The sequence below is a fragment of the Felis catus genome, chromosome C1 (genome assembly GCF_018350175.1).
Source record: "Felis catus isolate Fca126 chromosome C1, F.catus_Fca126_mat1.0, whole genome shotgun sequence".
Taxonomy (NCBI): domain Eukaryota; kingdom Metazoa; phylum Chordata; class Mammalia; order Carnivora; family Felidae; genus Felis; species Felis catus.
Window position 1 is genome coordinate 192147752 of NC_058375.1, and position 25199 is coordinate 192172950.

The 25199-nt window shown below is 40.6% G+C and overlaps 1 protein-coding gene across 5 annotated transcripts in view; it reads left to right on the top strand.

The window, feature by feature from the left end:
• Positions 1-20702, top strand: part of ADAM23 (ADAM metallopeptidase domain 23) — a 188081-nt gene extending 167379 nt beyond the window's left edge. For 2 of the 5 annotated variants that reach the window (XM_045034391.1, XM_045034390.1), the window contains 2 exons: positions 4764-4826; positions 6413-8291. In XM_045034391.1, the coding sequence (XP_044890326.1) occupies positions 4764-4812 (49 nt within the window). In that variant the 3' untranslated portion in view covers positions 4813-4826; positions 6413-8291. Of the gene's footprint in view, positions 1-4763; positions 8292-18524 lie in introns of those variants that run through there. The other 3 variants (XM_023259637.2, XM_011285539.4, XM_045034392.1) reach the window with 3 other exon arrangements.
• Positions 20703-25199: the final 4497 nt, after the last annotated feature.

Below are 25199 nucleotides of genomic sequence, written 5' to 3' on the forward strand. Positions count from 1 at the left end.
CTTTGCAAGAGAAAGCTTTGGGTGCCAAATGATACAGTTTAGGTTTTCCCACCACTTGGGCAGTTTTGGAGATTATCAGTCTAGAAGTTATTTGCTAAATGAACCGAGTTATTTGAGTTTCTTGTTGAGTTCAATGTAAATACAAAAGAGGGTCATTTAGAATCAGACGTTGAAAATAGTTTGTAAAGGAGATTGCTCTGAATACTTTTATTGGAAATCCTTCCTGAATTGCATTTTACTAGAAGAGAAAAGCAAAGCAAGTAGCAAAGTAGCCTGAGAATTTGAGGCTACATGAACTTTTAGATTAAAGGAAAACATGGTAATGGCTCAGGGGAAGTGTTGCTTTTTCCCAAAGTCACATTTCTTGAGGCATAACACTGTGAGTAATTTCAGTGTGGAAGAAGTGTCATACCGCACATGACCTGTTCAAATACAAATGAGAAAATAGCTCTGCTCTGATCCCTGACATTCTCTGCCCTTCTTTATAGCTTTTGTCCTAAACCATATTTCCTCTGAAATAGGTGGTAAAAAGCATGAGTATATGTGAGTGTGCATGCATGTGTGAATGTGTGCACCTTTGTGTGAATACGTGATAATGAAATTTTGTTAAGATAATTGTGACAAAAAATAATATGTTTAGATGACGTCTTTTTAGCAGAATAATAAGAGTCTGCAAGCTTTGCTTAATGCAAACAAGACTTCCATAAGCAAAGCTGTAGAACTCCTGAGAAGAACAAAAAAGGCCTTATCTGGTAGGTTATTTTATTTAACGTATTCTGATATATGGGGTATTGTGGCAGGTATACCTTAGCAACTTCAGTTAATCTGCATACTCCAGAAGTATGAGGATACTAAGGGTGACTTAGTTTATGGATTCCCAGTCTATGGGGTGTTAGAAATTGTCTGTAAGAAATCCTGTGAAAGATGAAGATAGGTTTTTGGCACACCAGTTTGTCCCACTTTACCCCCATATCTGCATTTATTTACATCCCTCCCACCCCCATGTTCCTTTTCTTCTCCATCACCTACACACGCAGAATAAAGCTATGGACTGTGCCGCAGAGTACTGCCAACCTTGGTCCTGGTTGACTAATGAAAACTCACAGCCGCTGTTCAGTTTTGAATAGTAATGCTGCTGGATTAGATTCTTAGGGCTGTTGCTTTTACTTGACATTAGAAAAATCAAGTAGATGAAGAATCATTTTAGTACCCTCTTCTCTAAATCTTAGGAAAGATAACAAATCTATGAAAAGAGGATTTCCTGTTTCCATTTAAAAATGACCAGAATTGCTCTTACCACCCTGGACGTGGCTTTTTATGTGACATCCCCTAAATTCGAATACAGAAATTTAGATGTGAGCAGTATAGTCGTTTACCTTGCGTATGAAGTATGTGAACACTTTAGGCGATGGTGGTCAGGAAGAGAAATTCTAGGTGATAGTAGGAAAACAACTTGAAGGTAACAGTGACATGATTTGAGGATTTGATTTGAGGATTAGTACTGAGCTCTTGCAACCATCTTGCCATGCCTCAGACTGTAGAGCCCGGTTACCACGCCCCACCACCCCACTGCTTGCTCCCTCGGTACGATTCAGTGGCAGTAGTGGTCATACTGGCCTGGCAGAGCTGCTCTTGACCTTAAAAGTGTTACTTTAATAAGTCTGCATAACAATCAATTGTGATTTCCTCTCTATGAATAGTTACTTGGGTTACAAGTTCTTACTGAGCCTGATGTGGGCTGATTTTAAGCACTTCTGCTTGGCCTGTGTTCCGTTTCGTAGGGCATGCTAAAGAAAAGGTTAAAGGAAGGTAATCATGTAACTGACATGTAAAGGATCACATCTGGGTTTATCACGAGGACAGTTGAATTGTTTGAATGTCAAGTTGGGTGAAATTTGAAAGGAATTTAATGTTGCCAATTATAGTTTCTCAAAAGGGTAAATGCCTTTTTATTTTGATTTTTATAGAATTAGGAAATGGAATCAATTTTAGCTAGTCTTTCCATGAGGATAACGAGACTGCGGCTTCTCTGAATTCCACTACCATATCCCAGTGGGGAATAAGGAGCCTAATTCCCTTAATTCCTGCAACTCTTGGGTTAGGCACTTTCTCATTGAGACCTAGCAGGCTGGCCCGGAAGAACCAGGTCAGCTTCCTGCCTCAGCCCCCTGGGGAAGTGAGCTCAGTCAAAGGTGGCCTAGGAGGGGTTGAGGGGAAGGTTCTCGGTGAGTGGTGATGACCCATTGTGGAAAGAGAAGAAGGCGATAGCAGTGGGTAAATATATAGCCCTGAAAGAACTAAAGCCTTCACAAACCTTCAGGGTATTGTTACCTGAAGAGCACTGTTCTAATTTTGTATAAATATATATGTGTAAAATGTATATTGTAGACAAAAGTGTAGGCTTTTCACATGTCGGAAAGATTGGTGAAAGCTGGGTCGGTGCAAGGTTTATGGATTATGCTCACATTTTATAACGATCCAGAAATACCGTACGGGTTATGATGAGAACATTCGTTGCTTTTCCAGTCCTAGTGAGCAGAAGGAATTCAGATGAAACAGCTGTGGAAGGAAGACAGCAAACATCCACCCATGATAGTTGTGCTCTCATATTACAAATGAGCAAAAAGACTTTTTTCATATAGAAAATTCAGGACAGGCAGTTCTCAATACACGGTGAGTTCTCACGACTCACCATGGTAGTTTTGCAATTTATACATGAGGAGCCCTCAGGGTCAGCCTGCCACAGGAGGGTCCCTCTCTGCCGTCATCACGGGGCCCTGCCTTCCTCCTGCTGGGGGATCTGTGGAGGAGATATAGTGCCCTGTTGGTATTCAGAGTCCATTTTCCCATAGAAATAATGGTTCTACAGGATGATTTGGCTTCTTGGTCTGACCTGGGAAACCATTCATCCTGTAGAATATATTTTCTTTAAAATAATATAATCTACGTTTCAAACGCTGACTTCAAAGGAGCACGATTTTTTGGGCACTGGGGGTTGACGGTATGCCAGGCTGAAATGGAATTTCGTATCTCCACTTAAAAACGAACTGGATTGCATTTAAGACCTTGGACATGGCTACTTATCTGCCATTCCCGGAATTTGAATAAGGGAATTTAGATGTGAGCAATGTAGTCATTTGCATGCGCAGCACTAGCTCCCTTGATCTTTCCTCTACATTCGTTTTAATTGAGGGGATGTTAGTTTCACATTTCTCTTCAATTCCAGCAATACAGAGCTAAATTGGCCGGAACCCCTGGTCCTTCAGGGTCATTTGGCAAGGTCAAGCAGTCTTTGTTTTTCCCCACCTGACTCATGGGTAGAGTTGATCTTTACACATCTACCTTTACGGGCTGTGAGTGTGTGGGTAGTAGGCACAGATCCTGTGCTCTGAAGCGAACGAGCTCAGTGCATTAAGGGGGATGCATTAAGATGCATTAAGGGGGACGTCCCTTTTGGTCTCAAAGCAGCAGCAATGGCTGCTTTAGAAAATACTGACACAAGAGAAGGTTCTTGGAGGTGGTGGGGAATAGGGAAGAAAGGAAGTAGCACTGTTGCAAATAGAGTTTGCAGCAATGGATTACCTGCTAGGCCAACAAACCACAGGCTTAGGCCATTAATGAAGACATTTTAATGAAAACTTTTAAAAGAAAAGGGAGGTTTTCTTTCAAGATTTTTTTATTTTTGCTATTTCAAAAGAGAAGCGTCAAAGTGGCCATCTGGGAGAAATGAGCACTTTGCAGGATGCCTTTATACATATTTTGAGCTTTGGTATTGTTTTAATTTTGAATGACGTGCGGGGGAGGAGGAACACACTGTCATTTTTCGGCACGGAGGGCTGGAAGGGTGTTCAGCCGGCCCCGAGTGGGCAGGGGCGAGAGGGGGCTCGGGGACCCCTCGCTCTCCAGTTTTGCATGACGCCGCGGTGGCAACAGCATTGCACCTGCCCAGCGCGCACACTAAATGCATGAGCCCCCTTGCTTGATGCCCCACATGAAGCCAGACCATGGGGAGGTTGCAACCAACTTTTGTTGTTGCCTTGTAGTGTCTTGCTGGTTCTTTTCTCTTCTCTTTTTAAACAACAGGAACCACTTTTTAGGAGACTGGACACTGAGAGCAAGGCATTTTAACTTGCTTATTTCCACCGAGCTTAACTGCTACATTCGCTTAACTAACCCAAGCCCGTGTCCATTCTCCTTTGAGTGTGCCGTCTTACTGTGCACTCTGGTTTTCAACTCTGTAGATATGAAAAATGCTTGTTCCATGGTGGGGTAAGAGCTCACACACCCAAGGCAGCAAGATAGAACAAGGCTCCTTGCCGTCTTGGCAAAGGCCGATCCGCTGACACAGAACTCTCAAGTCCTGGAAGGAAGCAGCTCGAAGCCCTTCGGAGTTGTGCGTAGTTCCCCTAAGAGCTCCCTACAATGTAGGAAGAGCCCTCTCTGTAATGTTCATCTAGTTAAAATTAGTCAGATCGTTTACTTCTGAAATAAGAGACAAATTGGGCTGCGGAGGCTTCCAGTGATTTAAAATGAACAACTCGAAGCCGCTTTTGGTCTTTACAAATGGATATACTCTAGTGGAGATGTAAAGACATTCGAAAGTGTGAGCTGTTCTGTGTTTCAAGTTATTTTGGGAAATCTGCCTCCGTGTGAGTTGATTACTTTGCTCTGGAACTAGCGTGGTTGTCATTATCATCACCCTCCTCTCGCCACGATCTGATTAATATTGTGGATTTTTCTCTCTCCGCCTGCGTCTCTGGAAGAAATGTCAAGAAGAGGAGGTTCGATCCCACTCAGCAAGGCCCCATCTGACTCTGCAGCACCGGGTGAGCGGTGCCTCGCACTGTTGGGTTCTGGGCGTGACAAACTCACAGCACCCTTTCCGGAACTGTTAAGTCTGTAAACAAGAACGCTGGGTGGTAATGACCACAGAACCGAAGCTGGGGGACAGGGACGGGGGTAAAAAGAAACTGTCCTTTTGAGAAATAATTTCAAAGAACCCCTCTCACCGCCGGTCAATAAAAGGGGATAAAAGACAATGTTATAAAAAAGAACTATTTCACAGAATCTTTTTTTTTTTTCTAACTAAAGGAAGAAGGAACAATAACAAAAAAATGAAGTGCAATAAAAGAACCGTTAAAGAAATAGCAAATGATTTTTTCTTTCCTCAGCCTGCCGGCACTTAATATCTTCTAAATGAGTTGGCATGATTTTTTTTTCCCTTTCCTACCGATGACACACTCCGGTGGCATAAAGATCTCATTTCCGAAAGGGTCAAATCTGCATGGCATATATACAACAAGCAGCTAGCAAGCCAACCCACAGCCAAACCTGCAACTGAATTCCTAAGGTGAAGATGAAAGGCAAACGCGTGGAGGCTGCCTGGCCCTCCATCCCTAGCCTAGACCAGGCCACGAAGGACTCCGGACCCCTGCTCTTGTTGATTTACTTCCCCGTTGTCTGTTCTCCTGGACCGAGCATCCTTTGCCAATGGGAGCTGGGACTTGAACAATGATGCTACTGTATAGTCCTTTTATAAGTGTAAATATGGAAATAAGAGATTTTGACACATCATTTTCACTTGTCTGTACTGAAATATTTTTCTCGTAAAGGTTCTCTGTAGATTTGAGTTTACTGTTTGCTCCCCATCTTTTGGGTTCTTTTCTCTGTTTTCTCTCTCTCTTCTCTCGTCACAAGACCAACACGTTGTTCAGTGATTTGGGGGCTTGTTTAACAAAGACAGACATAGCCACAGACGAAGGGAGTTTGGGCACAAGACAGGTACAGTTTACAAATGAAATGCTTTGAGTGAAATGAAATGCTTGCAACTAAACATAAGCAAAAGGGTGGGGGGACACAAACAACTAAATAGCCCTTATTAAAAATACACAAATTATGTAAATGCAAATATATGTACTGACAAGTCTAAAACTTTTTGATGTCGTTATAAACGTATGTACATAATGTAAGAAAGTAGACGCCCTCTCAAATTAATCACAGAAGTGCCAAGCTCGTGGTGTTTGTTTTTTGTTTTGACAATTTTCTTTCCCTGTCTTTAATGTGAAAGAAGGATAAACTTAAAGCCTTAAATTAAATAACAATTTTTAAGCGTTAAAAACTTGGGGGAAAAATTAAGCTTTCCATTTTATTCGTATCTATTACTGTCAGTATCTCATTCATGCTTCATTTTCCTGCCTCGAAATATATATGGTAGAACCCCACTGTGAAACTGGGAACGGACACAGAAGCAGCAATTACCTTCTTGGGAGCACCGCTATCATAGGCTTTAAGTCTGTGTGTTGTGTTTTCAGCAAATCTTGTTGGGCCCATGGTGTGTTCCTGGTCTGTGGAATGTTCTGGATTATGATGGGATTCTACTATTCACAAGCTCATGGTGTTCTTTTGCCTCCAGGCAGATGTGCGGATGTAATCTGGGTTCCCAAGTCCCTTCGAGTTTCCTTCATTTGCACTGACTTCTTCTTCCATTTATGATCGAGACAGCTTCCGTTCAAGTGTTAAGTATATACATCAATAAAGAAATTTGGTCCTGACTTTGTTTTGAATATAAAAACTTGTACGTGATTCCTTCAGTCAGCATCCATCTAGAGACGAGCTTTTCTGACGGCCCCCAAAGAGCCCACTCTTCCCTAACGTCCCCTTTTCAGGAACAGGACACGCAGTTGTACTGTTTGCTTCATGACAACCCAGTGAGTTGCTAGATTTAGCTTTAAGTCCCTTTTCCACAAGATTCATGACACCAGTCTCACAACGTTTGCTTTGACTTTGGAGAGGCTTTAGGACTCTTGTCCTAAAAATCTACTGCTTGAAACAGTGGGTTTTTTTTTTTTCCCAGATACATTTAATTTTGGAAGTCTCACAATCATAGAGCAGAAACCTTAATTTCTGTATGCTACAGTAGATCACAGCCTAACATCTTAATCCTGTTACTGCTTTCTGAGTACTAGGTGCTACCCGGGTCTGCGGTCTTTCTCTAGAACTAGCTATCTGTTTATATTGTAATAACAGGGCTATCTACAAGATTTATCAGCCTTATCTCGGCTTCGTAAGACACAGGCTGTATCCCTCCACCTAGTGGCGATGGCTCTTTCAGCCCAGAGGAAACTCAGATTACTTGGCATCTCTTCCTGTCGCTGCATTGTTTCTGTCTGTCTGTGTCGCTGGATCCCACCCACTAGTGGATTCCAAGCTGCTACCAAGCACACCATGCACATTTCACTGCTCTTCCAGAGGCGCCATGGTGACTTAACGGAAACAAAACCATGGTGGTTACAAAACAGGTTGAATCTCTACTATTAACTTTTGAGCATTTCACAAACAACATTGTAAGTGTGCGATGTTATGTTTTAAATCAGACCACAGTGGTCCCCAAATATTATGTACATAATGGCAAATGTCAGTGTAACTTTTTGTCACACTGGCAGTTTCATAGGTAACCAAACCTATGTTCCAATGTTAAATTATCTGTGTGTATATGTAAAATACACAAGCTTTAAGCCATGTGTGTATGAATATGAAAGAGAATGCAACCATCCCAATCGTAAACAATGGATGATAATCGTTTTTGGTGGCATTCGGTTATGTCGTTTCAGACTCTTTGTTGTCTTTTCTCTTGCACATGCCATTCGTTTGCTGATTTTTTTTTTTGTGGTGAGAATAGTCCTTTCTTATTAATTTGAGCTCAAAGCACAAGCGTTATCACCGTCGTAATGTTACCCAACAAGAGTTAGTGTTAAGTGATGGCAAGTTCCCATTCCACCTGCTATTCTTTGCTGCATTAATCAACGACACCTGGATGAGGAGGTGTGCGCTAACTTCATTGCTCACTGGGATACTGCATGAGCCCACTGAATTAGTGCTACTCCTATTAGATAAATGAGCAGTACCCATAGGTGCATGTTATGAAACACGAATCACGTGGAGCTGTGGAGTTTTACCAAGTGGTATGCGTGTTTTTTGTTTCCGTTTTTGTTTTCACTATGCAAAGATGGGAAATGCACAAACTTTTCAAAGACTATAGTGTCTGAAGAACTTTACAAACAATACTTGAACCTTTCTTTAAAGTCATCCCATCAGATTTTAGAGTCATTGTTGCTTCCGTTGTTAATTTTCATTTTTAAATGGTTTGTAATTTTTTAAGTGTACAACCTGAAGTTTTGTTGGAAGTTAATAAATTCATTCATAATCTTGTTGGCTGCCTATGAATGGAGATTCAGTAGTCACTGTATGCATCTTTTAGACAAGTGTGTATTAAAATTTTTGTTAACATAGAATGTCGTAGCTTTATACTGTCATTATTTTTCTTAAACCCTTTTGTGTTATCTTGTATTGTTAAATGGCCGTGTGCCTGATATTAGAGTTTTAGCACGGGTTTCTCAGTCAAAGGCTCACTGAAAATTTAAGCAGTCAGTGGAACAAAATAAAATCTCTGATTAATGATAAATACATCCCTGATTAGAATTCAGTTTCATTGGTTTTATTGAAAATGCTCTGCCTCTTATAAATCAGGGGCAAAAAAAAAAAAAACCCCACCTTAGGATCACATTATCATTTAGTTTTCTTTAGTGTCTCTCTTCTGAGTCTAAAAGGAGATGGCTAGTAGTACTTTTGGCATGATCCCAAATTTACAGTCAAGCTATAAAGAAAATAGAAGTATTTGATTATATAAATCGTTTTATCAAAAACATTCGAAGAAAGTATTTCCTCACACGTCACATGGAATTGATGACCAATTCCTTCTTTATAAATATCTTTCAGTGTATCTCCTCCATCCAGCCTCACTGCCATCCCTTGGGTTGGCCTCCGCAGCCACAGGTATGTTACTTACATCTATCACCTTGACATGGAAAGAAGCTGATCTGAACACATCGTTCCTCTGATGAAAGTTTGTAGGGTCTCTTCATCTCCTATCAGATAAAATTCAAGCTTAACAATATGACTTAAACTTCTGCCTCCCTTGCATAACCTCAACCTGGTTTATTTTTCTAGCTATCATTGGCTTATCCTCACAGCCATCTTACTTAGGATCCCCTTCAAAGAGCCTCTTCTACCTGAGCTAAATAATCTCACGGAAATTTTATATCCATTCACCATAATTCGTTGGTTTCTATGTCATTTTATGTAATAAAATAGGAGCCCTTTAAAATAACATGAATAGGGGCACCAGCGTGGCTCAGTTGGTTAAGCGTCTGACACTTGATCTTGGCTCAGGTCATGATCTCACGGTTCGTGATTTTGAGCCCCACATCGGGCTCTGCACTGACAGTGTGGAGCCTGCTTGGGAGTCTCTCTCTCTGCCCTTCCCCTGATCATGTCTCTCTCTCTCTCTCTCTCTCTCTCTCTCTCTAAATAAGTAAATAAACTTAAAAGAATTATCTGATTTTTTTTATACGTTTTCCTTTTAGTCATTCTGTTTTTGAAGTTGATGTTGAAAGGAGTTCTACCCCATGCTCCCTTGGTAACTGACTAAGAAAGGTGGCCTGAAACCAGAAACTCCCTAGACGCAGAACAGCAGCCCTAGAGTTAAAATTTTGATGTGAATAATTAAGTAGATAATCCATATGCTCACAATGGAATTCTTAAATAGCTTTTGAAATTTAAAATGGGCACCTTTTAGGTTAATGTGCAAGAGTTAGGGCCTTCATTCATTCATTCATTCAACAAGTATTTACTAAGCCTCTTGGCCCAGAACTCCTTGTAGAAATTGAAGGAACAAAAGGAAATTCTTGGTCTAAGCTTGCTCACAGTTCAGCAGAGACATGATAAATGTGACAAACTCAGGAACGGGAGAAAGGAGAACTGATGAGGAACAGGCGGGAGAGGGATGCAGGAAGGCTTCCCGAAAGAAGTGAGTTTTGAACTGTCTTGAGAGATGACAAGAGGTCACTAGTCTAAGTGGGAAACACACTCAAGGTACAGGAAGTGACGTGCCAAGACCAAGAGGAAGAGCTGCTCAGACCTTTGGTTAAAGAAACGCTAAGCGTCCGTATTTCCTTCCAGTCTTCTCCCCTCCTTCCCTTCTTCCTTCTTTTCTTCCTACCTTTCATAAACACTTGACCTGTAAAGATCCTACAGTATTGTGCCAGGTCTCAAGGTCACAGTGATGAGCTCTCACTCTCAGATGCCACATGTAAAAACAAGGTGATAAGTACCCTAGCAGACATAAGTTACTTAGGCACTTCAGAAGAGAGGAGAGAGACCCTATCTCTGCCCTTGAGATCAAAAATGGCTTCACAGAGGAGGTGGCATTTGAGAAAAAAAGCTGTGTCATTGGACCTAGTACCATGATCACTTATTGTTATGTTAACCAGGGTTCATTTGGGTTGATGCAAGTTCACTCATCAATATCTTGAAGAAGAACAACCTGTAATGTTCAGTCTAACTTTCAGATATCTGAATTCTTTTGGCTTACAGCGAGATGATTGTTATAAGATTCTCCATCAGAACCTTGTATTTTTAAAAAAATGTTTTACTCATTTTTGAGAGAGAAAGCATGAGCGAGGTAGGGGCAGAGAAGAGAGGGAGAGAGGATCCAAAGTGGGCTCCACGCTGACAGAAGTGAGCCTGATATGGAGCTTGAACTCACGAACCGTGAGATCATGACCTGAGCCAAAGTCAAATGCTCAACCAACTGAGCCACCCAGGCACCCCAGAACATTGTAGTTTTAAACTATTTTCCCACTGATGTGCTCATCATGGCTCAGTCTTAATTGGGGCCATCAGTTACTAACGTCGATGATATATCATTGTCGACTTTCTATATTTTCTTCACATAAAGATCCCTGACTAATTTCAGTCAGGAGCGAGGGGGTGAATAAAAACCACAAATGCTTTTAAAGCATCATTAGGAAGTCCTTCAATTAATGAAGGGTCAGAATTATTTTCCAAGTGCAATTGCACTCCCAGTCCACTAACGTTGGTGTTTATCTCTCTGTTATGCCTTGGGGAGAAGGTCACCATTCCTTGAGCTTTTCTGAAACCTGTCAGCAGGTCTGGCTCCTTGACTGAAACAAGTTCTTGGCCACGTACGTGACTTCTGGAGAGAAAGCAAATGCCATGATCCCTCATTACCTGAAAATAGTTGTCCTGCTGGGATCTGCCGATGCTCCTCTGCCAGCTGATTGCGTCCGCACACACTTGCCTTGGTGTGGCTGCAAAGACTGCACTTGTGACCCCAGAGTCCGCCCTTATGAGAACATTTATCCGACTGTGATGATCATTGAAAGCCAAATTAGCTGAGTAAATCTATTGGTCCTACAAAAACAAGGCAAAACAAAGCAAAGCAAAATAAAACAAAATGAAACAAAAATCTTTGTCCTGAATGATCAGGAGTATATCAAGGGTTCTTCAGCTCTCTTTGGAGCTTTAAATAGCTTCCAGTCTTCAGGGGGTAAATGAGCTTGCAGGAGAGCTCCTTGCTTCTTCAGGCCCAGGTCTCATGGTGAAGACACAAAAAAGGTAACTTGGATTGTAAATGACATCAGAGATGCCTCTGGTCTACAGCAACAGACATAGCATTATGGGGCGATTGTAACTCCCACAGAGATCGCGAATGGACTCTAGGCAGTAGCTTTTCCTATGTAGGTGAAATGGCTATCAAGCAAGGGTGGCAAATTATCACAATGAGCAGAACAGTGCAGTGTAGGAGACCAGAGGGCTGGGGAAACTGAGCTGGGCTAGAGAGCACTTACCCTGTCTTTACTCAGCTCCAGTCAATTGTCACCACATGGAAAATTGGTTCTTTCCTTGGCCCTTCCGTTTGTTTTTTTCACAGGAGCCAGAAATCCATGTTTGTTTCTATTTTTTAAATGGTGCACCCAATTCATATTTTAAAAGCACTGTGTGGGTCAAGGTGATGTAGCCAGAACCTGTCTTTGTGTAGGATTGAGCCTGTTGGCCCCTAGTATGTAACTTCAACATACATCAGTGAGACATTTTCGCACATGGCCCCCTGAAATCTTCGGACAGCCCCAGTGAGTACACAGACATGGCCTTACTCCCAGGCGGGGTTGTAAGTTTCCGACTGAAGGGTCATGCAGGTGTTCACATGAGTTCCCGCTTACAATGCTGACTTAGTGTTGTTTTGTGTGGATGGCAGCACAGCCATTGAAAGCAGGCCACCCGAAGGTACATCCTTTTGGTGGTGGTTTGTGTGCCAAGCTTATTCAGATGTGTTCATTTGTAAGCAATGAACCAATCCTGCATTGGCAAATGGGCTTTTTCTCAGGGCTCATTCCTCGGTGCTCAATGAGACCTTGTCTCAATGCTCATTAAGGTGCTTAGTGACTCCTGGATCCTAAGCCATGTCTGCCACCTGTTAGAGAGGGTCTGGGGTTGATTATGAGTGTCTGTGACCTGGCAAGCTTAAGTACTCGACTGGATTCTTAAAACAGCCTTTCTTTCTGTCTTTGACTCTTAAAATCAATTGGATGTAGGCGTGAATCAGCTAATCCAGAGGTCCTATGTAATTTTCTGGATCCAGGGAAATAGGGAAAAGATTTTTGAGCAAAGAGATGCTGAAACATTCAGCAGGAAGGAACAACTTGAGTTGTTTCTGGTTAATTACGAAAAGCTACATGTCTATTGCAGAAAAATTGGAAACCAAACAAAATTCAAAGAAAATCAAAACAACTATAATCTAGTCAGCAAGATGTAACCCCCCTCCCACCACTATTTTGTTACTTTCTTGAATCTTTCATTTGTTTTCTCTCACCACTACGGAAGCAGCCCACAAAAGTGGCAGCAAGTGGGTCTCTCTGAGGATGTGTTTCAGTCCCCCTCTCGTGTACGTGTGTGTGCTCAGACGTGTGTGTCCTGTGTACTATGTTCTGTGTTCTACCGGCTCCAAAAAAGCATGAGACTATCAGATCATTAGGGCAAGGAAGTACTTTCTACTCTCTTGGCCTTAGCTCAGCCTGTTTCTTCTGCTGGGAAGACTTCTCTTACAGCCCCGGTCAAATTTCAGTGCCTCCCCAAGTGTCACTTCAAATGTTGCCTTCTCCATGAAGTCTTTCGTGGTCCTTCCACTGCTTTCTGGGGATGCACAAAGATGGCGGCTCCAGGTAGTGGTGGAACTGGAATGAAACCACAGGTATTATAAGCTCCAGAGTCCATGGTCTAACCACATTGCTTTATTGTCCCTCTTTATCCCCATTATACATTTAAAAAAAAAAACAACACAAAAAACCTCAATGTCATCGAAGAGGGTTCTATAAGTGACAAGGCAGACTCAGGACACGGGCAATCGAATTCTGGGTCTTTTTCGGAACCCAGGAGAACATGGAATATAGCATATATAACACAGGAAAATGAGCAGGTGGATGTTAGTGGTAGATCCTTGGAGAGAATCACTTGCTGCCTACCCTTGGGGGCTGGTTCAACAAGGAGTACTGTTGGAACCACTACTCGCTGCCATCGCTGGGAGACAGGGAGTGTCCAAGTTCAGAGAATCTGTATGGTAGAATCTTCCATTTCTAAATGTAAATGTTAACCTTTTGTACAACTAGAGAGAGAGAGAGAGAGAGAGGCTAGTAGGACTGAAGGAAAAGCCTGAAAATCAGTCCTATGGCATTTCACCTAAGAGGGAGGGAATACGTAAACCAGCGTGAAGTATCTGCAGGACGTTAAGTGAGAGAAGAGATAGGATTTTTCTGTTACCTCTGATGAGTGAAGCAGTTGTCCATTATAAAACCGATGACTGAAAGGTTACAGAAATGCTATGTGCCATCCTGTATGAAGAAGAACTTCATTGAGTCAATGAGTAATATGAAAATCTTCTAATAAAGGCACTTTGGCTAGTTATGGTGGGTCAGGAAATATGATGCCCAGATGTTGCCCTGTAGGATATTATGGTTTAATAAAGGAGCTGAGAAATAGGGGAAGAATGACCATTTACGATGAAAGTGTCACACTAGGTAAAGGAAATGCAGCTAAACTATGGAGGATCAGAAGAGGAAAATGCTACAGAAGTGAAGGAAGGAGATCCACGTGAGGAATAAAGGGAGCATAAAGGATTTATTCCTCTATCTGCTGAGAGTAGTGCCAGAAGGTGGGCATCAGCTGTGCATCCTTTTGAGGTTTGCCTCTACTGAAGAAAACTGCCCTTGTTGAAGCGGCCCACATCCAGTGGTGGATCAATGTGGGGTTATCGAAGCCCCAATGTGGGGTTATCAAGGCTCCACCTTGACTCAGGACAACTCTCAGGGCCAGGCCAGCTCCAAGAGCCCCTCCTCTTTGGGGCCCACGAAGAAGTTCATCTCCCTCTGCCCAGTCCTATTCCCTTCCCTCCCTGGTGGATAGCTTGTCCCTACTCTGCCCCAGAGTCTGCTTCCCAGGGAATCCCATCTGGGACAGTCGCCAAGCAGCTATGGGTTTTATCAGAGCGTAGAGTATAAGGAAGAAAAGAAGGAAGTGAGGATTGACGTGTAGCCCTGGATAAAGTTGTAGATTCTGAACTGTCGTGTGTGGACTTAATTCTCTAGCAGTTGAAAGCAGGTTTATGACGATCAGGGTAAGGGAAGCGGTCTGGCAGTAGTATATAAGATGGATTGTGGGTCAGAGAGCTGGGAGGTACCATCCGGACAGGTTAGGATGCCAGTCCCATACCGCAGATCCAGGTAATGAGGAATTGACATCGGGCTCTGGAAAGGCAAAAAAAAAAAAAAAAAAAAAAAGAGTGAAAGAGGCAGATCACACGGGTAGGATCAACAGAAGCTGGCAGCTGGTTGTGGGAAGGAAGAGAGAGGGAAGGGTAAAAGATGAAGGCCAGGTTTGATACCTGGTAGTTGGGATGAAGGGGGCAGCCTGGAGGAGATCCTGAATTAGGGGGCAAAGATGTATTCCATTTTGGATCTGTTGACATCGAGGGGCTTGGTGGAAATCAGGTGAAGTTGTCCAGCAGGTTAGTGAAATGAAGATATAGAATATCTTGGAGGGGTCAGGATGGAAATATTTAACTCGAGTACCATCTATAGATGTAATAATTTGAGCCATAAAACTAGAGGCAAATTCTTGAAGACATATTACAGAAAGGGAAAGGAAGAGAGTGAGGGAGACAGAGAACTGATGAGATTGGGCGAAAATATGGAATAAATGGAGCAGAGGAAGAAGATGACTTCCATGAGATCAGCGCTGTGTGCTAAAAGATACTACCGGCAGTGGAACTGAATTCCGTTGGTCCCAAGGACAGAATGTAGCAAGAAAGGGTGAATCCAATCTTCCTGCGGTAGCCATGCTTCCAACCAACTTGAAATCGATAATGACTTTCCATTAAGGGAGTATTCAATTCCCCCAAGTCTTGGGAGCTTCACTAGGATATATTTAATTTTTTTGAGGAAAACTGGGATATCCAACCTTGAAAAAACTTTTGACAGGATCTCCATATAGCAAGAGAATGGATTAAAAAAGATCCTTTTGCTTCCATTACTGTAACCATAATTACACTTTCTTTAGTCCAAAGCTGAAATTATGAGCATTTGGCATTCCAGGAACGAGAGATGAGAATGACACTCCCATACTTATTAGAAGCCAGATATTGATTTATCAGCAGAGTGGTTGTTTCTTATCAACACCACGGTGGCTCTCCACAGAAAAATACTGCCCCTGGGCCACAATGATGTAAATGCAGATGCATGGCATAAGGTGGAACACAATTAAGCCATCAATTGTTCTTCAGTCTCAAAATTACATTCTCAATACTACACAAAGAAGCGGGGAGGTGCTGAAGACATTTTGTTGGGCATTTTGAGAAATGTGAGTTGAACAAAGGAAATAAAAGAAGCCAATCCAAGTAGAAAGTCATGGTTATAGGTAATCAAAATGACCCTGTAGTTCAGTGAATTCTCAGAAAGTTGTATAACCTCTCCCTTCCTGGTGATGTATTGCCCAGAGCCGCATTTCAGTAGCTATGGTTAGAAATGAAGAAATAAATTCTTCTTTATTAAAGTTAAAAAAAAAAAACTCTGAGAAGACCTTGTACTCAAATATTTATATGAGACCAAACGCTCAGATGAAAGGAGGAAAATGTAGTCAATTCAGTCCATTTTGGCTTTGTTCTCAGGATATATATACCGAGTAGGTAGTTGTCCATATAAAATAAAAAGCCTTTTGCTTTTTAGAGATGAATGAATTACAGATGAATGTCCCTGGAAGAAGTCCTTTGACTATCAAAGTTTGTACCATTTCCAGTGAGTTACCCGGAAAGGCAAACAATTCATATATCCACATTTCACGTATCACTTATATTAGTGGACTATTACAAATATTTTATAACATAGATCATCTCTTTTTTTTTGTCTGACTTTCCCTTTGTTTGGCTGTAACATGGATCATCTCTTTGTTTGGCAAAACCTTATTTTGAAGGTTAGTTAAATAGCTCTGGAATTAGTTTGGTTGGAACACTTTGTGTATATTGACTTTTATTATAGTGGAAGAGAAAGATGAATTTTGAATTCCTTGCACAAAAAGTGATCGATATCTAAAACTGAGTTCCTTGCATAAAATGTGATTGACAGCTAAAAATAATGTTGACATCTTGCTTTTAAAGTAAGAGAATTTTTTCCCCACCACAAAAGATTTAAAACCTGGAAGCACCCCTAACCGAATAATCCCAGCCCTTCGTAATACTCTTCTCCCCGTCTAGATTTTACGAGAGCCTGAGAATGCCTTCAATTCCCTATTCAGTATGAGAGAGCCTGTTCTATAGGATGTATCATGGGGCTAATGCTTGTTCTGGGAACCATTTTAGAAAAAGGGATAAATGTGGGATCATGGTTCTGGACAGAGTGTGGTTGAACTATAGTGATTTAGAAATGAGGTGGGTCATGTTTGTGAATATGACTTTTCTCAAACATGGTCAGTGAGACAGGTCATGAGTCTATTAGCATACGAGCATGGCTTTAACTTTGTTTTGTTTGTTTTGATTTTCTCCTTAATTTTACTGTTTTTTTATGGCTTAAACATTTACAACTGAGGCAGATAAACAAGAGGTTCAATAGTCTTTACAAGCAGCAGCTCACCAGTGTTGCCAAAACTGCCAGGCATTTGATGAAGTGTTAAAATAATACACCTGCTTCTGGTTATGTGGGTCATTGCCTGACATCCTTCTGGTCTTGAAATGGATTAATGCAATGGTCATATAGTCATATCATAGATTTCCTCGAAAATTCTCTTGCTCCTGTTACCTAGTAAGCCAGAGGTGTTGAACTGAAAGCTCAAGAAATTTGTTCCAAAGTCAATGTTTTCTGCTGGGGATGGCAAGTTATGTTGGACGTCCAAGGTAGATGTCATGTTTGAGTACAGAAGTGGTCAATTTTCTGATAGCAACTCTGGATCAGGTTTACAAGTTGAAAACAATCACAAATGTATACACAGAAAGTGGTAAACTTCTCACTAAGAGTTAATCGATGCCTTGGCTGATGTCACATCTTTGTTCGAGTCTAGAAGTTTTCTGCATGGTCATTAGTTCAAAGTCAACTATGAATGGGTGTCCCAAGATGTTAGTTAGGTATGAAACTTCATCTGAATATGGGATCCCAAGATGGGATGGAGGTACATATACATACATACATACATACATACATACAAACATCTATATATACATACATATTTGAATATATAACCTGCTTTTCCATATCTGTGCCTATGTAAATTAGGTATAATTAAATTCCCTTAGAATATAACCCTCAGATATGTCAGAAGCATGGAGCCTGCTGAAAGAAATTTACTCTTCTTCAGGAGCTGCTGGCCATTAGGGAAGGGGTGGATCTCCTATTATTTGGAAGGTTTTCAAGGAAGAGGTTGGGGAAGGGTTAAAAAGAAGCCTGATTGCAGAGTGGTTGACTGGTGAAGATGCATATGCTCTGCACATATCTTGGTAGGTTTCAGTAGTTTCGCATGTGTGTACCTAATGACACTTGAATTTGGTTGATACAAGTCAAATTTATAAGCATAAGGGGCTGATTATGTTCTAATGAGTACTAATGCAATCTCAAAGCTTCCATGGATTGAAGGCCTAAAAAAGTTAGAGGACTGAAGTCACTTGTGCAATAAAGCCATGTTTTTCTTCTCAATCTCTATTGTAATACATGATTTTATTCCCTATATTTCACTCTTGCTCTTAAATGATCTGGTTTATATATTTGTTTACTTAAATATTTTTGGTCTTCTCTAGTAGAATGTAAGTTCCATAAAAGCAAGGATTTTGCTTACCTTGTTTATTGATATATGTCCCCCATGCCCGTAACAGCAAATGGCATTGTGTGTGTGTGTGTGTGTGTGTGTGTGTGTGTGTAATATTGAACAAATGAATTGCTTTGGTTTGGGCATATGCGTCAGTATATTTCAATACCTTATTCTTTGCCTGTCTTCATCTACTATGTTCCCCACTAGGTTCTGGATTTATGAGTGGTTTAAAACATATCTTGATGGTCTCTCATTGCACTTAGTAGAGGACATGCTTTCAAATAGTAAATATCCAGTCATCTCAACAATCTCCTTTCTCTTCTCAGGAAGATGCTGTGGATGGACCCTCACATTTTATTGTCCTGACCTTACCCCAGAGAAGGAGCACAGGAATGGGGACTCATCAGTCCCCATCAGCCAAAGGGAATAGAGTGTGGTTATCCCAAGAGGGACTGGAGTTCAGGACAGGGTGTTATATATTTCCAGTTTCCCTCCTTGTTTTATTAGCACTAGTTAAATGACTAGGTGCTCTAATAGAAGACATCCTAAATAGCCAAGAAATTCTTTTTTTGGTGAATGAAGTTTTGCATCATTTGTTTTATCTGAGGAAAGAAGAACATTAGCTCAATAAGGTCGTTTTCTTAAAGACCTTCCATAGGTGATATGTACTTAAAAATTTTTTTTTGCTTAAAATATAAATAAACAGAATGGGATTAGTCATAATTCTTGGTCCTTGATATACTCTTTCATTAATCCATTGAACTTTTGTATGCAGGTATTTATTTACTTGCCTACTTATTTATTTAAAAGTCTATAATATATATAAAGAATGAATCTACTATTCACTGTGATGGTCAGAACATTCACAGTAACTAACATTGTCTGTGTGAAACTCTGTGTGAAACTGTCTTGTCCAATGAACTCTTCCCTCCTAATGTAGTTACTACCTTGATTCCTATAATAATTTTATTGCCATTTGAAACACACAGTTATATTCTTTTAAATATTCCTAATAAATGTGTTGTTTGGTTTTAGTTGTCTTCACTTTATGAAAAGGGTATCTGCATTTGTATATAATCTTTTGGGAGTTCTGTTTTCCTTTTCAATATATTTTTAAAGCCATCCACGGTATTCCAACTAGCCGTACTCCTTTCATTTTAACTACCGTGAAATAATCTGTTGTGTGACTATACTACAGTGTATTTATTTATTCCCTACTTTTTGGGATTTTGTGTCATTTCTGGTTTCTTGCTGTATGAATGGTATTCTGAGAACATTCTTGTGCATATTTATCAATGTACAAATGCAAGCATTACTCTGGTGTTTACACTGAGAAGTGTATACTTACTCATAGGGTATAGCAATGTTTAACTCCTCTAATCTATAATAGAGATTATAGAGATTATAATCTCTATAATGATTATACCACCTCTAATTCTTAATTTCAATGATTTTCTAAATCCATCGTTTCTAGACATTTATTTCATCAATGGATTATTCCCATAAATCATAGATAACAAATTGAGAAAGCAGAAAAGACTTTTGGAATTATATAATTGGACCCATATAATTTGCAGCGAACATTGATGCGTAGGAGAGCTGAAATGCCTTGCTCAAAGTCCTAGAAACAAGGGGCTTTCAGTTGTATCCCCAAGTAGCTTATGCAGCCATCACTGTATTTTTACTAGCATCTTCTATTTCTCAAAGAGAAGTGAATATTATTAGTGAATAATAGTGAAACTTCCAGTTTTAAGATAAAGAAGTTAAGACCTAGGAAAAGAAAAGATAAGCCGCAAAAGAGTTATCCCAATTTAGGGTTAAAGTTGCCTCATTTTCCATCAGTTCACGTTGCCTTGTGGGGCTGACTTTGCTGTTTGCTTCTCCCAAAGCCATTCCCAACTCCCTGCACAAAGTACTTTACCCCCTTCCACTGGAGTTTTTTTTTCCCCAGACTTACCTGCATCTATAAATGACCATGTGGCCTAGGTGTAGCCTATGAATTTAATGCTAAGTCCATGGTTTTAGGAATGTTTTCATTTTCTTGATTAAAAAGTAACAGAGGTAGCTGGGCCGGAACAATCCTTCTACTTATTTCCTGCCTTGAATGTAGATGTGACGTCTGGAGCTGTGGCAGCTAACCTCAGGGTCCAAGGCAAGGATAAGGGAATCAGAAATGTAGGGCCTGATATTTTTGGTCACTGAAGTAATATTAGCACCCACACTTCTCCAGACCTCTTCTTAGGTAAGAAAAAGAAATCCCTTTTTATTTAAGCTACCGTAATCAGGTTTTTGGTTATTGTAGCTTACTGTGTTTCTAGCTAATACAACATGTCACCAAAATGATCTCAAACTAGATTTAGCATGTTTCTCATTTTCCAGTGACTGAAAGTTAAACTCTTGTCATTGAATGGGAGATGTCTTTTCCTCAAGGAAAATGATTTGATACTTTCATACTTAGCATCTACTTTTAGATTATAGTCTTTCAATAAAAAAATTGCATTTCAGAGGATGTATTTATAATTAAATCAAAGTAATATCTCCATCCAGCAAAAGTATGATAAAAAGTTTGGGAACTGGATAAAGAATGAAAACTGGGGGTGCCTGGTGGCTCAGTCGGTTAAGTGTCCGGCTTCGGCTCAGGTCATGATCTCACGGTTTGTGGGTTCGAGCCCCGCGTTGGGCTCTGTGCTGACAGCTCAGAGCCTGGAGCCTGCTTCCGACTCTGTGTCTCCTTCTCTCTGTGCCCCTCCCCCACTTATGCTCTGTCTCTCTGTCTCTCAAAAATAAATAAACGCAAAAAAATTAAAAAGAAAAACTAAATTGGCTGCCTGACATTTTAATTTCTTTGTCCAGTCATAAGAAAGAAATATGACTAATGCAGAGTTGTTAAATGACACTCACTACCCCAGTCTCAGGTTAAAAATGAGACTATTCTCATAAATAAATTCAATCCACACTGATTGGGCTTTAAAGCTGAGAGAGTAGTCAGACATGATCCCCATTCTGAAGGAATGGTTTGGGTGGGGGTAGGAAGGTGAAGAGAGACAGATAAGCATGTATATCAGTTAGAATATAGTAAGTGCATAATGAAAGTATGAACAAAATTGTGGCAGAACAAAGTATGAACAAAATCTGGGGCAGAGAAAAGCTAACTCCCTTAGAGGCACATGGGTCAAGGAAAAGTTCCTCATCCCAGGAGCCCTGCTCATACCGTGAGATGTTTTTCTGCCTTCGACATATACGTCTGTGTCCTTACTGTTCTTTCGCAGATGTTTTCTTCTGGACCAAAATCCATGATTGTCACTGGACCTCTGACTTTTTGACTGTGAACCCCTCTACTCCTCCCACACTTGGTGAGATAGAGGTTTTATGTTGGTTCTTTTTCTGCTACTCTATCATAATTAAAGCCTTAGGGAAAGAAACTTGCTAAAACTTCAGACCTTTGTCATAGTTGCTTTGGTATACAAACCAAATTGAAAACAAATCACTGGTGGTGTAGTCTCCTTTGGAAATGAGTAGCCCAAAAAGACAGGACTTACAATGGTCATTTTTGAATGACTGGGATTCTTGTAAGAGATAAACTCAACTGTTGACAAAGCCATAAGGATACCTACTGGCTTTGCAACCTACTAGAAAGAATGTGCAAAGGATGGCTATATCTTGAGAAGTACCTCCAAAAAACCCACCATTGTGCCTATGATCACAACTACAGTACCTTCACTTGTACAAGCAGGAAAAACATGAATGAACTATTCCTGTGTCACGGAGTAACTTTCCTTTTCTGCACATTTTAGAATCAATGCCCAGTATCATCTGACTACTTCACTGCAATGTGTCCTTATGAATTTGATGACAATTAAAGAATGACTCATCCACTTACCCCAATGGGCATTCCAGGAAATTGTCCTTGTTTATTGCCATCTTCACATTATGGAAAAGCATAAAAGAATGAGAGAAAGTAATTATTTTTACTATCTGATCCTAAATGTTAAAGAAGCACCCTATTCTTAAAGGCTGCCCCCATCATTTGCAAATTAATGCACTGCTGAAGATGCAAACTATCTATATAACTGCTCTTGAACTTCATTAAAATTAATCGGAAGTCCTTTTTAATGTCTTTGAGAATTGCTTCAAGTGGCAAAAATCAGGAAATCTACCCATGGGGCACATTCAGCTAATTGCGATTTACTTCTCAACTAGTCATTCTTTCGCCCAAGGCTGCAACTGCATAAAACTGAAACAACTCTTTGGATGACAAATGCCAGTCAAACCGGTTTTTTGGCATCACGTAATTTTAAATGATCCATTGGTTCTCCAAATATTTTTAACAAGTCAGAATGATGATATGATAGATTGATTCCAGATATAGCTTATTAAAATGATTCTCTAAGTTGGACCCGCCATATCCTCCCTCCCAGTTGGTACTGGGGACATAGAGGAGAATAACAATAGACTACACAGTGAAGAGAATAGAGTGACAGATAGTAAATGTTCTCATGTTCTCATTCTTACCAGCTAAGTCACCCAGGGAAAATCCCTTAACAGCAAAATGGGGGAAGAGGAGGATAACATACGTTTTCCTTAGGGTCACATGAAACCAGGTATATGGAAACAATGTTTTGTAAAATGTTGCTGACTAAAAGTCATCATCGTTAGGGAGAGTTTAGTCTATGGAAATGAAGTCACAAGGATAAGATATCAAACTAAACATTCTAATATGTTACACAGAGCATAAAGTGTTTTATTCAAATGATTTGGTGGTGGCTTTCTTTTTATCTAAATTCCAGAATTAGTCTGCTATTTTTCTCTTGCGATTATTAAGCTGATGAGAAGGCCCAGATAAAAGACATATGTTTCTTCCCAAGAATCTCTCCAGATTTCTCTGATAACCAAGGAATGCATACTGAATATACATTACAACAGAGTATATAGTCATTAGGATCTGCTTTTAAATAAAAATATTCAGGCATGCCTGGGTGGCTCGGTCAGTTGAGCTTTCAACTCTTGATTTCGGCTCAGGTGGTGACCTCACCGTTGGTGAGATTGAGCCCCGCATCGGGTTCTGCACCGACAGCACAGCACAGAGCCTGCTTGGGATTCTCTCTCTCCCTCTCTCTGCCTCTCTCCCGCTCTTTCTCTTTCTCTCAAAATAAGTAAACATTTAAAATAAATACATACATAAATAAATACATAAAATATTCAATAATTTAATTTTCAAGTGTAAGCTGGTGAATCGTGTTTATGAGAAATGTTTACAGCTCATTGTTTTCCAGGATGGCACTACAAAAGTTATACTGAAGGTCAAAACTTCCAGTCCCCAGTAACTATATTAGAAAAAAAAAAGATATGAGTAGATACTAGCTAGACTTTTAAAAAATGTATTTTTTAAAGCCGTTACTCCTATTAGCAAGAGCTGTAAGCCGTCTCACTGGGATGGCAATGCCACACATCCTCAGCTTTTATAAATAGCGGCGACCATTTCAATTCATGATGTTCACACTCACAGGAGAGGTGGGGCTCAACTACAGGGGTCTTTACCTTCAACCCATTTCAGCCGCTCCTTTTAGTGGTTGTGCTCGGAATTCAGAGCTGTCCCACCTCTAAAATGTGAGATGTAAATATCCCTCTCCTTGATCAGAGCCTCTCTGCCTTTCAGTACCTTCCTTCTTTATTCCTCTTACACCTGCCTTTTCCCTCCCTTATCGAGACCTCTCATTGCCTCCATTTCCTTCTAGTCTTTCCTTCTCCACCCCAGTCTCTTCTCTTTTGCTAATTTGCTTTTATAAGTTAGTCCTTGAGTCCTTTGCATCCATCTGTGTCAGCATTTACCCAACTCTAACACTAGGCGAATGTAATAATGATCATTCTTTTCTCCTACGTTCGGTCAGATGAACACCGCAGGAGAAAAATAATAACCAGCATTTTTCAAGTACTAGCTACACGCAGCACCATTCTAAGTATTTTCCGTGTACGATCTCGTTTCATTTTCACCAGCCACAGGAGACATTTTTGCTCATTTTACATGCAGGAAAACTGTTTCACAGAGGTCAGGTTGCCCATAACATTACATCAAATCTCGAATGCGGTCAATTGTAGACATCCTATTATTTTAAAAAAGCAAAAGAAAATGCTGCAGTTCTAACTGCAAAGTACCATCAGCTGATAGATACATTCTGATTTCAGTGGTGTTAAATGTGAAAAAAATGCATCTAAGAATCAATGAAATATGACCTATGAGAAAGATACGGTGTAAGCCCAGCTAGTTTGGCTACAGAATATAATAGTCTTCATTCATTAAATTATTTTGCCTCATAAAAACCAGGCATGCATGCATGCAAAGTTGTGGTCTCAAACTTTGCCTGGACTTTTAGTACTTTCTTTAGTCTCTCTTTCTTTCTTATCTCCTCTCCTATCTTCAGTGATTATCCCAAAGTCTTTTCACTCTTAAGTTCCCTTCTTAACGCCTCCCCTCGTTCATATTTTTGTGGCTGACTGTGCGTCTTACTTCATTAGGAAAATTGAGACCATCGCTCACCATCTCAACTTCTGCACCGCTGCCCACCTTTCTACCTACAGATATCCAGAGAGAGCCCCCTGCCCCCCCCTTCCTCCTTGCTCATAGAGCAAGCTTTGCCCCCTTCTGGAAAACACTGGTTTGTTTTTATTTTCATTCCTCTTCTTGTTTCCTCTGAGACTGTTAGTTGTCCTTCTCTCCTGAATTTTGACTTCTCTCTCTAGTGGTTTCTCTCCCTCAGCCTGGACACATGATAAAGACCCAACCTCCAACCTTCTTTCCAATCCATCTCCCTCTTCTTTTCTCAACTTCATAGAAGGTGCTTCACAGGGCCTGTCTGCATTTCTTCACTTTCCATTTCTCCTCAGCCCCCCACTCCTTCTCCCTGAACACTCAACTGAAATTTGTTCCTAATAAGCAACTTGGCGGCCTCCTGTTTTTTCAAGTCCAATGGAACATTCTTTGCCTTCATTTTATTGGCCCCTTT